This window comes from Lissotriton helveticus, chromosome 6 (genome assembly GCF_964261635.1).
Source record: "Lissotriton helveticus chromosome 6, aLisHel1.1, whole genome shotgun sequence".
Classification (NCBI taxonomy): Eukaryota; Metazoa; Chordata; class Amphibia; order Caudata; family Salamandridae; genus Lissotriton; species Lissotriton helveticus.
The window spans coordinates 49,227,280-49,241,400 of NC_136067.1; the positions used below are offsets into that span (position 1 = coordinate 49,227,280).

The 14,121-nt window shown below is 44.1% G+C and overlaps 1 protein-coding gene and 1 long non-coding RNA gene across 9 annotated transcripts in view; one reads left to right on the plus strand and one right to left on the minus strand.

Annotated features, from left to right (window-relative positions):
• LOC144762203 (uncharacterized) overlaps window positions 1–10,446 on the plus strand; it is a 130,414-nt gene extending 119,968 nt beyond the window's left edge. For both annotated transcript variants that reach the window (XR_013596064.1, XR_013596065.1), the window contains one exon: window positions 10,216–10,446. This is a non-coding gene — a long non-coding RNA (uncharacterized LOC144762203). The remainder of the gene's footprint in view (window positions 1–10,215) is intronic.
• DNAH8 (dynein axonemal heavy chain 8) overlaps window positions 1–14,121 on the minus strand; it is a 10,041,960-nt gene that overhangs the window by 5,157,019 nt on the left and 4,870,820 nt on the right. For all 7 annotated transcript variants that reach the window (XM_078647354.1, XM_078647353.1, XM_078647356.1 and 4 more), the window contains one exon: window positions 10,493–10,597. In XM_078647354.1, coding sequence (XP_078503480.1) covers window positions 10,493–10,597 — 105 coding nt within the window. The remainder of the gene's footprint in view (window positions 1–10,492; window positions 10,598–14,121) is intronic.

The window sequence follows — 14,121 nt, forward strand, 5'->3', positions numbered from 1 at the left end:
CATTCGGCAACTTGAAACATGAACCATCAACCCATAAAGTATCATTGCATTCGGGAAGGGGAGTGTCCTGTAAGTCTACTCTCCCTTTTGTCTCTTCTTCTGTCCTGAAACAGCAGTCGTGTTTGTCAATCTTGTCTGTCTCTGTCGGGATGGGTAATAACGTTGCGGGGTTGAGTGTATCACACCTCTTTATGTGGATGTGACTTGCTAGCAGGGTAAGTTCGTAACTGGATAGTCGAGCGCTAGTAAGATGTTGTGTCTTGGTCCTATTTAGCAAAATGTCAACTGCATGCGGAACCATAACGATCAGAGTGTTATTCATGACTAGTCCAGCAGACTGTCGAATGCAGACAGCTGCTGCGGCGGTTGCTCTTAGACAACTTGCCAGTGCCTTAACCACTGGATCCAGAGTTGCCGAAAAATACGCGCATGGGCGCTGTTTGTCCCCAAAGTGTTGCGTTAAGACTGATAATGCACAACCTTCCTTTTCGTGGACATACAATGTAAAAGGCTTACTGTAGTTGGGGTTTCCCAACACAGGGGCCGAACACAATGCATCACGCAACTCGTGGAAACTCGTCTGACAATCTTCAGACCAAGGCATAGGATTAGGCGTGTCTTTGCGGAGTAGTGCCAGCAAGGGCTTGGCTAGTAGTGAGAAATTCGGTATCCATTGTCTACAGTACGATGTAATGCCCAAGAAGGCTCGAACCTCTCTCTGTGTCCTTGGGGCACTTAGTTCTGTAATTGCCTGTATTCTTTCTGGTGTCAGTCTCCTTCCCTCCTTCGATAAGATGTGACCTAGGTAGGTTACTTCTTGTCGGCAAAATTGCAGCTTTGAAAGAGAGACTTTGTGCTTCATGTCACATAAGTGACGCAATAGTAACAACGTGGCTTGTTTGCAAATCTCCTCAGTGTCTGCGGCGATCAGTAGATCGTCTACGTACTGGATCAAAGTTGACCCATCTGGCAGCACAATTGTGTCTAGTTGGGTTTTCAGTGCCTGACTGAATATAGATGGGCTTTCGCAGTAGCCTTGAGGAGCGCATTTGAAGCGGAAGCTTCGTCCTCCTAAATTGAAGCCGAAAAGGTCTCTACTCTCTTCGGCGATCGGGATGCTGAAGAAAGCGTTCTTCAGGTCAATCACCGAGAACCAGTCTGCTGAAGCTGGAACCATTGTCAATAAAGCAGTAATGTCGGGGACAACTGGAAACTGTGGGATAACTACCTTATTTACCTCTCTGAGGTCAATCACAAACCTATACACAGGGGGCTGTGAAGGATCAGTACGTTTTAAGACCGGTAAAACTGGACTGTTACAAACGTTCCCTGTTGTTTCTTCAATAACATCTTTATCGATCAAATCATAAATGATCGTTAACAACGCCTTCTCGCATTCGTTAGATATTTTGTATTGGGGAATACGTGGCAATCCGACGTTGGCTTTCAAAGTTATGACATACGGTGCTATCTCCAAACGACCTACGTCATTGGAACCATTAGCCCACAGTATATCAGGAAGTGATGACAATTTGGTTGGAATACCTTCTTTCGACAAATACATTGGAGAAATGACTTTTTTCCCTAAGGTAAGTTGTACTCCCGAGGGAGAACAGTACAAAGTCGCATACAACCTTTTTAGCAAATCCAATCCTAACAAATTTTCACCGCAACCTGTTGTAAGAATGAGGGGTGCTTCTAATTCACAGGGGCCAACAGAAAGGGGTATAGGACTAGAGATCGGGTTCCTAACAGGGGCGCCAGAGAAGCCTACTGAGACATTCATTTCGCCAGACAAAGGTGCGCCAGGAAGTTTTGAGTGCATAATAGAACTTTTCGTAGCACCAGTATCCAGCAGAAATGGCTCTGACACTCCTGAGGTAATTACCTTGACATAAGGTCCATCTTGGTCTACTGGAACTGAAACAACTCCCTCTCTTTGTCCATGGCTGTCCTAGCAATCGTTAACCTCATTGTCGTGTTCGGTGTAATAGTCGTCAGCATAGTACTGAGCTGACCTAGACGATGCGTTATTCTGTTGGTCAAAGCTATTCATGGAATTCTGAGGCGGAAAAGAAACTGTGTTCTGGGAGAAATTTCCACGGCCCCTACCTCTGGGGGCGTGTTGAACACCTCTCCCTCTTACACCTGAAACACCGTTTAAGCGTCACGCAAGAGCCGGACAATTACTCCTAAAATGACCCTCTTCCTTGCAATACGCACATTGATTCGGGCCATACGGAACACACTGGTGGGAAGACTCGTTTCCCTGCGCGTCTCTATAATACTGCTTATTCTGTTGATAATTGGGCTGGCTAGCCATACGAGGCGGATAGGCCTGTTGGAGAAGAACTTTAGTTTTCAAATCTTTCGTCTTTTTGTCTGCCTTGTCTAGCTCGTCTTTGCGCCTGTTTTCGTAGTACTGAGCTGTTGCTAGAATCTGCGCTGACATAGAGACAGCCCAAGCACTCTCTGAATCTTTTAGTTTAGCACATAGTTCGGGAAGCAGATTGTGTACAAATTTGTCTACAAACAATCTTTGGCCACCCTCGGTAGCCATATCCTGACCACTATGGTCAGTGAAAGTTTCCTCAAATCTCGTGAAAAAGTCAGACACATTCTCGTCTTTCTTCTGCTTGCACGCTGATAGCTTGTCCCAGTTTACGCGTACTTCAGGCATAATTGTCTTCATGTACGCAATAATTCTACCGGGAAGTTCAGCTATTAACGGCTCAGGCTTGAAACCACCGACTTGTCTAGCATCTGTAGTCGCAATGTTCGCCCACGAGTCACCTAATTCTTGGTCATGATCTGTATGACGTATCTCTTTCCATAAAGGATGTGGAACAACGTTCCCAAACAACATGTCTATATCCGCTAAATTCATTATACATCAGCTGGCAGTTTGGGATAACTCCTTATAATACCCAGTCGGGTTTTTACGGGGATCGGGTAGTGTCTGCTTGAGTGCTAAAACTTCGGATCTTTTCCAGGGGACATGTACCCATACACGCTGGAAATGAGGCAGAACCGGTGGAACTGCAGTTGCGTCACCTTCCCTCCAGACCGGAGGAACCTCTCTCATGGGGTACTGTCTCGCTCTTTTCCTGCTGGATGTACCACTGTCAGAGGATGACCCAGAATTACCACCCGTACTTCTATGTGATAATAATATCTCAACTGCTTTTTCAACGTCGGGACCTACAATCATACCCTCCCCAAATTTAAATCGTACACTACACAACTCTTGCTGGTTGGTCTTCTGACCATTATCTACCAAATCCTCACACAGAAAAACACACATCTGCTCAAAGACGTATCTTTGCGTTGGTTCATCCCATTGACGGAAAACGTTCATGGCAGACTCTACATCTTATCTTGCTGTGTCCATAGCCCAATTTCGTGCTAACTTATTCAAACATTCCCTTTCCTGATAATCGGGCATTTGGCTTCGTAATTGTCTTCGTTCCGTGTTAGGGGTCGTTTTAGGCGACCGAAAAAGTGGTGAAGGAAGGTTAGTAACAATGCTGGTCATTTTATGCCAGACGGAAGGTGAAAGTGGGGGAATAACTGGTGGTAGAACAGAGTCACGCAAAGTAGAAACAGAAATATTCGTAGAACGAGTATCAGAGAGACTAGAAGATGTGCTAGGCGAAATTTTAGAAGGAACAGTAGGAGAAGTAGATGTGATCGGTGAACCTTGAAGAGGCTGCGCCAGAGAAACAGGAGCCAGCTGAAGAGTAGCCGGCGAGTGCGGTAAAGGAGCCTGTATAACAGCTACCAGAGGTGCAACTAAAGGTTGCGGAGGTGCTGTGGCATTTTGTGCATAGGGTGGTGGCGAACTTAGCAAATGAGCCATTAATGGATCTTTCTCACGCTCTTTTACTGTCTCTCGCTGAAGAGATGGCAAAACGGGATAGCATTTATCTATTGCCATTTTACGTTGCCTGTGCAACTGCTCACTTATTTGATCCTCTTCGTTGTCTTTAAATTTTATCGCGGCTTGCATTACTGAAATACCTCTTTCCCTCTTATTCTTTTTTTCTAATTTAATTTCCTTCTGTTTGGCCTCTTTACGCCATAAGCGGAAAGAGTCAAACATCGCCGGTCGGGCTTTCTTCTTGAATAGTTTGACTTCTAGGTTATCTAAAACTTCTGAGTCGAAACTACCATATTGGGGCCATTTTAAAACACCATCCTTGCGGGTGTATTTAATCCATACTTCGTTATATGTTATAGGACCTACGCCGTGCTTTACATAGAGCTCATACGTTGGAGTTCCAATTGGAGGAACCGGACAAGATTCCTCTAATCGGGAGTCCTTACTACAACCAAGACAAAACAAGTTTCCAAGTCTGCTAAAACCAGGCATCTTCGCTCACTAGTCTAGCTTCAAACTTCAAAGGATTATCTGTTACGATATATCTCGTGAATACACGAGTCCTTCGGCTTTGGGGCTTGCAAGTACCAAATCAAAGCGTATCTCAAGGATACCAAAAACTAAGGACAAACTAAGGACTGGGAGACGCTCCACTTATACTTAACTGAAGTATTTGAAGATCTGTGACGTCGCTAGAAGACTCGTCTATCGTTTCGCTCTACCAAGGATCACTGGGTCCAAAACAAGGCGATAATCAGGGCAGCAGTCCTTCGTAGCCGTCGGGACGCGGGGAACCTCGCAGCAAAGACCTTCGGAACCACGTCGACATACAGGGGTCGCTGAAGTGGCTGGCCGTCCTCCGGAATTTTCACACGAAGCTCCTCACGAACATCTGGCTTGGACCGTCACCGCTTGATATCGCCCCACGTTGGGCGCCAACTGAGGTGCCGGGTTTTTAGGAACCCGGTGGTGCCAGGGGGTAGCACCCGAGGACCTCTGAGTTCTCCCTTGTTCCGGACCACAGAAACACGGAGTCTTCTAGTTACCGTCAAAGATCAAGTTTTATTGGTAGCTACCAAGTAACACGTGTCCCAGAAGTACACCACACGGAGTGTAGGTTCTCGGGAGACTGTTCGTTTTTACAGAACCAGCCGTCTCCTTATATACAAAAATAATAGCTGCAAGTAAGAATTCCTGAGTTTATGATATGGCTATACACATATTTCTACAATAATACAAAGAGCAGAGTCATGTAAGCAAGCCCATATTTTAGATGTCCAGTTTGTTGATAGATTACCCAGTTAGGCCTGGAACTCCCATCAGATATCGATGAAACCTTAATAAAGGAAGGCACAACCCAGTCATAAAACTGGCCATAAACAAGGAATGTGGACAGGTGCATGTTTGCAGAAAGCATGGTCTGTATGTCGTGAATGGTTTGTGGAATGTTATGTATTGATGCTATCGTATTCGGCCACTGGGCGAGGAGCTGCCCAAACAGGTTTGGCCGAAGGCAATGGAGTCAGTTGGGACAGGTCAGGGGGAAGTCACGAAAAGGTGGACGTGTCCCTCTTGATTAAGCTCGACCTTTAATTGACTTAACATGAGGGCAAGATGCAAGATGGATGCCGTTCACAAAATGGAGTTTAAGGGATGGGGACGGAAACTACGATTTTGGGGTGTTGGCAACCCTCGATTGTGACGCAAATACATAGGAATGATGTCCTAATTATTATCAGTTCATAGATACCAAAATCGTCTTGGTGCGTTGAGGTTTTGTGACACGGGTATTGGACCTCGATATCGGGAGAACACCAGGGTCCGGATTTTTTGAGAACCACAATTGTATGCCTGTGGCAATGGTGGGTGTAACTGGAGGAGGTATGGAGAGTTTACCCAAGATCACCACCTCCGAGGTTAGCCCACAGCTTGCACATATTCAGCATGGTAGTGGTCGACCACCCTCTGGAGAAGGTTCTTGTAGCTGCCACATTGCTAGTTGGAATGTCGCAGGTATCAGGTCTAAATCGGATTGTCTGGGTTGGACAGAATTTTTAGCCTTATTTGAAATTATATGTTTCCAGGAAACTTGGTGCCTGGACTTTAAGGACAATGACGGATTCGTCTCATATCAGCTACCCGCTATTGGACTTCATCGGGGAGAGCGAAAGGGGGTCTCCTGGTTTTGATTTCTGTTGAAACTCCTTTGTTGGTTAAAAAATATGTAAAAGTGGGGGTGCATTCTCAGATCCTGTGGTTGTATAATGCAGATGGCAAGAACATCCTTTTAATTAATTTTTATAACAATATTTTTGACAACACTAGGGACCAGGCGGTAAAAGCACTATCAAATGCCCTCGACGATATTATTAAAGCTTCTAATGTCGTCTTTGATCTGTTTATGGCAGAGGATTTTAATGCTGCCACCTGCCCTTTTTCTGATCTAAACTTATGCGGGGTAGTAAATTGTCAAGGAGAGGGAGTTTTACACTTTCAACATAATCATTATGGGAAATCATTAAATCTCTTCCTCCATGGACACGATATGAATATTATGGATAATGAGAAAAACGATAGTGAGGAATACACCCCTACCTTCACAGGCCGTGGAGCTACCTCAGTGATTGATTACATCTGCATCTCCTCGAGCCTAGAACCCTGGATTATGGCACCTAAAGTTGTAGATATGCAGCTTAGTGACCATAATTGCTTGACTGTAGAGGCCCTGTTATGGGAAAACAAAGGGACTCCCATTACGGGGAGTATTAATAACATTGAACCCCACCGCCCCAATGGTATGAGAATCAGATGGAAAGGGGAAAAGGCTGAGATCACGTCTGGTTCCATTATTAAAAGTTGTTTGTCAGAAATAGTAGGGATTTTAGATGACGGTGATGCCACTGCAAACTCTATAAAACGATACATTTATATTAACTCTATAATTGATTTTAAACTCACCATTGCGTCTAAGCATAAGGAAGGCCGTTTGCGGGGATGGTTTAACCAAGCCTGTACCTTAGCCCTTAAAGAATTAAAAATGGCACTAGCAGCCAAACCCAGAGACAAGAGCTTGGTTTTAAACCTCAGAGGCAGTTATAAGGAAACTTTAAAACGCAGGAAAGCGGAGCTCCAGCAGGATGCGTGGGAGAAGTGGAGAAGTGTGGCTCACTGGTTAGAGGAGGCAGACCCTGATGCAGAGGTCAGACCCGGGACCAGGGTTCAATTCCCGACGCGGCAGGGTCTTGAGCCCAAATGTCCACAGACTCAATAATTCTCGCCTCGGTGCCTACTCAAATCATGGGTTCACACTCTACAGCTCTGGGCAATAGCTTGCTTAATCTACACTACGGCCCCCCCACGGCGGGATGCCTGGTCTTCACCTTGGGGATGCCCAGTAGGGGTAATCTCGCAGGGAAAGCCAGGACGGGTTCCCAAAGCAAGCGCTAAGAGACCTGTCGGTGATTTGGCGCTATATAAATCGAAATTAACATAACATAACATAATTTGGCACAGGCTGCTGAACTGAACGACTGTACCCTGTTTTGGAAAACAATTAATTCCCCTTTTCTTAAAGATGAAAAAATCCCTGAATTAACAACCACCATTCTTAGGGAAGAGTGGATTTCTCACTTCTCTAACATCTTTGATTTGTGCAGTGTAAGGGAGGATACAGCAGTTAGATGGCCTCATCTGCCACTTAACATCTCCGTTCCAGAGGTCTTAGATAGTATCAGGGCTAGTAAAGGGGGAAAGCACAGGGTCCGGACGGGGTCCCAATCGATGTCTATAAATTAGTTCCCGAGGTATGGGGTCCTCTTTTAACTAACATTTTTAATGCCGCAGTCTGCAATGAGGTGCCTCCCACATGGGAAGAATCCATAATTATCCCAATATTTAAGAAAGGCAATCGTGGGGATGTTAAGAACTATCGCCCGATTTCCTTGTTGGATTCTTCCGTAAAAGTCATGAGCCGAGTTCTCATGGTAAGATTAGAAGAATGGGTGGAGGAGAATGGTATACTGGCTGACAGTCAATTTGGTTTCAGGAAAGGCCGTGGAACGATAGAGCAATGTCTTAACCTAGACTTGCTTATCGGTAAATATACCCTAGCAAAAACAGGCTCTATTTATCTCTGCTTTGCGGATTTAAGTAGTGCCTTCGACCTAGTGGATCACGCCATCCTGTGGGCCAAGCTTATCAAAATGGGGGCCCCTGAGGGTATCGTATTTTTCCTGGCACGACTGTACACCAAATTACGTGCTTGAGTACGTTACGGTACCAAAGGGGAATGCACCACCAAGTTTAAAATCGGGAGTGGAATTAGACAGGGATGTGTGTTGGCCCCACTGCTTTTTACTCTTTTTATCAACGAAATAGATTCCACCTTAAAATCTATGGCAGTGGATGCTCCCACAATACACGGAGCCCGCATCCCAGTTTTATTATACGCGACGCGGTTCTAATTTCACGCACCCCCATAGGCCTCCAACGGTTGATGGATGGTTTTTCCCTATTTATCAAAGGACGAAAGCTAGTGATTAACAAATCCAAAACCTTTGTAATGGAATGTGGGCGGAGGAACGGAAAGAAGCCCTTTTCATATTTCATTGACGGGCAGAAGGTTCAACTTGTTGATAATTTTTCTTATCTAGGGGTTACATTTTCAAATAATAAATATAACAAATGGTCTAGCGAGCACAATAATGTAAGATCTAAGATGGCCAGAAGTTCAAACGGCATATTTACGTTGGCCACGAAGTTGGGTGACAGGCGTGTCCATGACATGCTTAAAATATTTCAGTCCCGATGCCTCTCTACGGCCCGGTACGGAGCAGGTATCTGGGGCTACGCCCCGGCGGGACCACTTCAAGTAGAGGAGAATACTTTTTTAAAGAGACTTTTGTGTCTACCCAGCTCAGTTTCCAACGTTTTAGTGCACAAAGAATTGGGTATTTTCCATCTTTCTGATTTGTTTCTCCTTAGACCACTTATGCTTTGGCGCTCGATATAGATGAAAAAAGAGACGTCATTGTGTAGATCAATTATTTCTGATTGCTTGTCCCTGGATAACTATCAAAGGATCCCATGGCTAAAGTATAACGTGGACAGCTTTCAGGAGAGCTTTGGCCTGGATGTTTTTACTGACCATTGTGGTGCCTCTGATCTAGCTAAACATGAAATCAAGAACTCTTTTTTAAATCACCAAGCTAACAGACGGCACCAAGACAGTGTTGAACTTTCCTCTTGTATTCTATACCATGATTTAAATGATTTTTTGGGCTATCAACCGTACTTATCGCAGGTGACTTGGAAGGCAAACTGGTTTGTGTTGACTATATTGAGAACTGGGATAGTCCACAATCTAGTGGCCTTCCCACAACAGCGGTCACCCGCTGTTGGCCCCTGCGATAATATTTGTTTACAAAGCACTATGCACTTTCTTTTGTTTTGTCAACTGTATAAATACTTGCGGATTGCTTATCTTAAACCTGTGTTTGTAAAGTTTGGAGTTAGGACTGTAAAAGACTCCATGAGACTGCTTTTTAACTTTCATCACCCTGATGTCTGTTTTTACACAGCTACCTTCCTTTTAAAATCAATTAATGCTAGGAAAATTATGCAGTTTTAACCATTATTAACTTATCTGTATAGTTTGCGTTAGTATGGCCACCGCTCTTTTTACTGTATTTTGTATGTTGTGCTTTTAGGGACTTGTTTCTTGTTCCGAATAAAGCATTATGAAATGAAAAATGAAATTAAATGGGTTAGTGGATGGATGAGTGAAAGGGTAAATGGATGGACGGATGACAGGATAGGTGGAAGAGTGGATCAATGTGTGAAAGGGTGGATAGATGAATGAGTGAAAGGGAAAATAGATGTTAACAAGTAAATGGGTGGATGGATAGATGGATGGAGTGAAAGGGTGGATGGATGACTGAAAGGATGGATGAATGGATGACTGAAAGGGTGCATCTAGAGATGGATGAATGAAAGGGTGAATGGACGGCTTGATAGACAGATAGATTGATGGATTGGAGATGGATGGATAGGTTTAGATATGATCTGGGGAAGGATGTTATGGTGAAATGTAGATGAAAGAATGAATAGATGACATAATGCAAATGTGAAATTGTGGCTATCAGCAGGTGATTAGAAGGATGAAAGGATGAATGAATAGATGCTTGTTTGGAAGAGACAAGAGAGTTCCTCGGGTGAGGGCTGTAATGATTTGCTTTGTTTGCTTAATGCTGTGAGAGCTTTGGTTTGTAGTGGGTGTATTATAATGTTTTGGCTACCCCCTTGGTCATGCCCATTATTTTTTTTTATCTCATCAGAAACAACTACGCACCCTGAAAAGAGGCAAGCTGGTCCGCATTCATACTTGTTGAAAATGCAGACGTGGCACCGATGGATGCACTTTTAGGGGAGACATCCCAGCCAAGAAGGCAGGGATCTCACAAAATGGCACATTAGCCTCTGTCGGGAGCACAGGGAAAAATGTTGGCCCCATGAATATTGTTAAAATGTATGCAAGAACTGGTACACAAATGGCATTGTTTACATGTTGGTGCTGTACTATGAAACTACTTTAGATGAAAATTGAAATCTTACTAGAATCTTTTCTCCTTCCCGTGATACAACCGAAATGATGCGGTCATATTCCTTGGCATGGAACTCTGCCTCATTCACGTTATCAAACACTGCTGCAAGATGAGGCTATGAAAAAGAATAATCATATTTTCAGTAACCCGATGTATATGGAATGAAAGCCCAACATAAATAAATATATTTTATCACAAGTGCCCACAACGTTTGTTATGAGTCAGTGTTTATCACATAAATTCATTCAGACACTAAACAGCTTGAAGAGTTTGATGGTCTAGTTTACATTTACCCAATATGGTTGCTGTGTCTCGATGCAGATACGTGCGGGCTAATATCAGTGTACAAAAAGAGAAATTTGCATGATTTCCTATTTGTTAAATTCTTCAGCAAGTGCACATATTACCCTCGATGTTTCATGGGGAAAAGAAAAAACATAGGGCCCGATTCACAGAACAAACTTGAGACAAAATCCTAAACTTACTACCATTTTGAGTACCTGCCTTCTGTGAATACCAAAATGAGTAAGTGTCTTCTGTGAATGCCAAAATGGTAGTAAGTTTAGGATTTTGTCTTAAGTTAGTTCTGTGAATCGGGCTCATAGACTTATAACAAGACTATTGTGTATGTTTATGGCTGTGACTAACGACTGCCTAAAACCATAAACCAAAGTTGTGAAGGTGGACTCTTCAATATTCCACAAGGAAGAGCTGCTCAGAGGCAGAATGAACGAGATATTTTCATTCTGAGAATTTGCACAACTACTCATCTTAGTGCAGTAGTGGCTTAAGGCTTGTGGGACATCTGGGATAGCACTGTAAGTGCCAGAAGTATGCCATCAGATTGGTATATGGGGTATGTAATAAAATGAGGAAACTTCTTAGAACTTCATGTTGAGTTTAATATAAACCCACCAGACAGTCCACACCAGCAGCCGCACGCTACAGCAGACACTCAGCACTGAGGTCAATGCGTTCCGATGCTGACATGGTTAGCATTCCTTAAAGAGAACATATCCCCTTTATAAAACAAAAGAAGAACAAAGGGAAAGGACAGAAGAAACAAGGGCAGTAAGGAGGTAAAGAAACAGAGGAGAACACAAGAGCAAATAATGCAAGAAATTACATTTCTACTTAAGAGCATAATCCTGAAGATGTGGAAGTGGTCTTCTAAATCTAACAGAGTGCCCAGGAGGATCATTTCTGGCCTGGGGTTGTAAACCCACATTACAATCCCTTTGAAAACACACATTACCATCCACACTACCACATTTAGAAAGGCAGGACATGCTCCAAACATCCTCACACATGACAACATTTCTCATACCTTTGATGATGCGTTTGGGACCAAAAAACTTGGTACCACCTTTGAGAGACCACACGCCCTTTTTCACAAAAACAAGATTGCCCACCTTCCAGTCAGACTTGTGCACTCCCATTGTGGTATCAAACCTTTGTTTGTAACCCTCCTGATACTTTCTGACTCGCCAATCATTTACAGAGTTGTTCCTGTCTTTAAGACTCAACCACACAGGACTGAGCTTGGAACCTGCTGCCCTGCCCTTAAGTCTCCTAAATGGTCTAAATGGAGAACAACCAGTAACACTGTTGGGAGTGTTCCTGTGTGTCTATATTTTTTCTCTAAGGATAGCCTTAAGGGGGAAACCAGTGTCAATAGCACTTTGGGCACACGCTCTCACAAGTCTGTTAAAGCTTTCCACTAGGCCATTTGCCTGATGTGCATAGAGGGCCATACGATGGTGGGTGATAAAGAGTTTTTTTTAGAAAATCAGTCATCTCCTGAGAGGTAAACTGCACCCCATTGTCAGAGACCAAAACATCAGCTAGTCCCTCAGAGGTGAATACATCCTTTAAGGATTCAATAATGTTTTTAGTAATAACAGAACTCAAACAGCATGCAGATATACATTTGGAAGTGTAGTCAACCAAAACAACAACAAATCTTTCCGAGGGGGCCACCATCTCAAAAGGTCCAATCATGTTGATGACAAGTTTGGACCAAGGTCGCTCAGGAAGAGCCACAGGAGAGAGCGGTGACGTGTTGACTTTCCTGGACTTGTCATTTGTGGCACAAATGGTGCAATCTCTGACAACCTCCTCAACATGCTTGTCAACCTCTGGCCACCAGTAGGATTCCCTGACTCTTGCCTCTGTCATACTACGTCCCAGATGACCCTTGTGTGCTAGATTAATAATTTTTTCTCTTAAGGGGCAAGGAGGAACTCATCTATCCCCTCTGAAAAGCTCACACTCAACAATGCTTAGCTCATCACGAACATTCCAAAAAGGTTTGGCAATACTGGGAACATCAGGAAGAGCAGGCCAACCATTAACAACCAACTCCATTAGTGTTCCCCTGGAGACATCGCAGTAGGCACCAGCTACCTATTCCTCTGTGTTGAGAGCACATTCCTTCACCCAAGACACAGTACGGTCAGAGGAGTTAGAAACATCTTTTTCAAGTGGCATCCTAGAAAAAAAATCTGCTGGGATATTTCTGAGACCGGGCAGGTACTTAATCGTAAAGTTATACTCCCAAAATCCTTCAATCCATCTTTTAATCCAGGGGGTAGTGCTCACACCATTCCTCCATGCAAACATGTGTACCAGGGGCTTGTGATCAGTTCAGACAAGGAATGGCAACCCCCACAAATAGAACCTGAAATGGTAGATGGCCCACGAGCAAGCAAACATGCTCAATCACTGAGTAACGCTCCTCGGCTCCCTTCAGGTAGCGCGAGGCAAAGCCAATGGCCTTCTCGTTACCATCAACCATCTGGGACAGAACAGCTCCCAAACCCCATAAGCTGGCATCGGTGGTGATGTTGTTTTGTTATGTACATTAAAATGGCCTAAGGTAGGCATGAGTGCAATCTCACCTTTGACCTTCTTGAAAGCAACATCGCAGTATTCAGACCACTTGAAATCAACCCGCTTTTTTAGTATTAATCTTAAGGGTAGTCAAACACTGGCAAAATTGCAAATAAAGGGCCGGATGTAGGTAGCTAAACACCGGTCGGTAACGGCCGAAAATACAGAATTTCGTCCGTTACCGACCGGTATTTGGTTATTGAGATGTAGGGTCACAAAAAATATCGATTCGGTAAATACGAGTCGGTAATTTTACCGATTCGGTAATTTTACCGAATCGGTAAATAAGAAATGCTAAAAAATGAGTTTTGAGATGAAGGTAACTTCTAAAATACCGAATTTCATGAAATTCGGTATTTAAGAGTCGGCATTTACCATGGATTGGAAGCAGGTGGTAACCAGGTGCAGGCTATAAAAAAGGGCCCAAAATGCAACAGTGTGACCAGAATGGCGGCATTCTAAGTGATAGCAAGGTGGCTATGTCTACAGACAGCAGGGGAGAGGATCTGGAGCAGGGAGGAACAAGTCTACAGGCAGAGGATAACGCTATTTCAGCTAACTGAGCCAGAGATATTGCAACGGCCACATCCCCACACCATCCTGGACTTGATCAGGGACCTGCACCCACTGTTGGAGCACCCAACCCCAAGGGCGCACGCCATCCCACCAGATGTGCAGGTGCTCTGTAGCCTACACCTGCTTGCATCTGGGAGTTACCAGAATGTGATTGCTGCGGTAGGTGGGGTG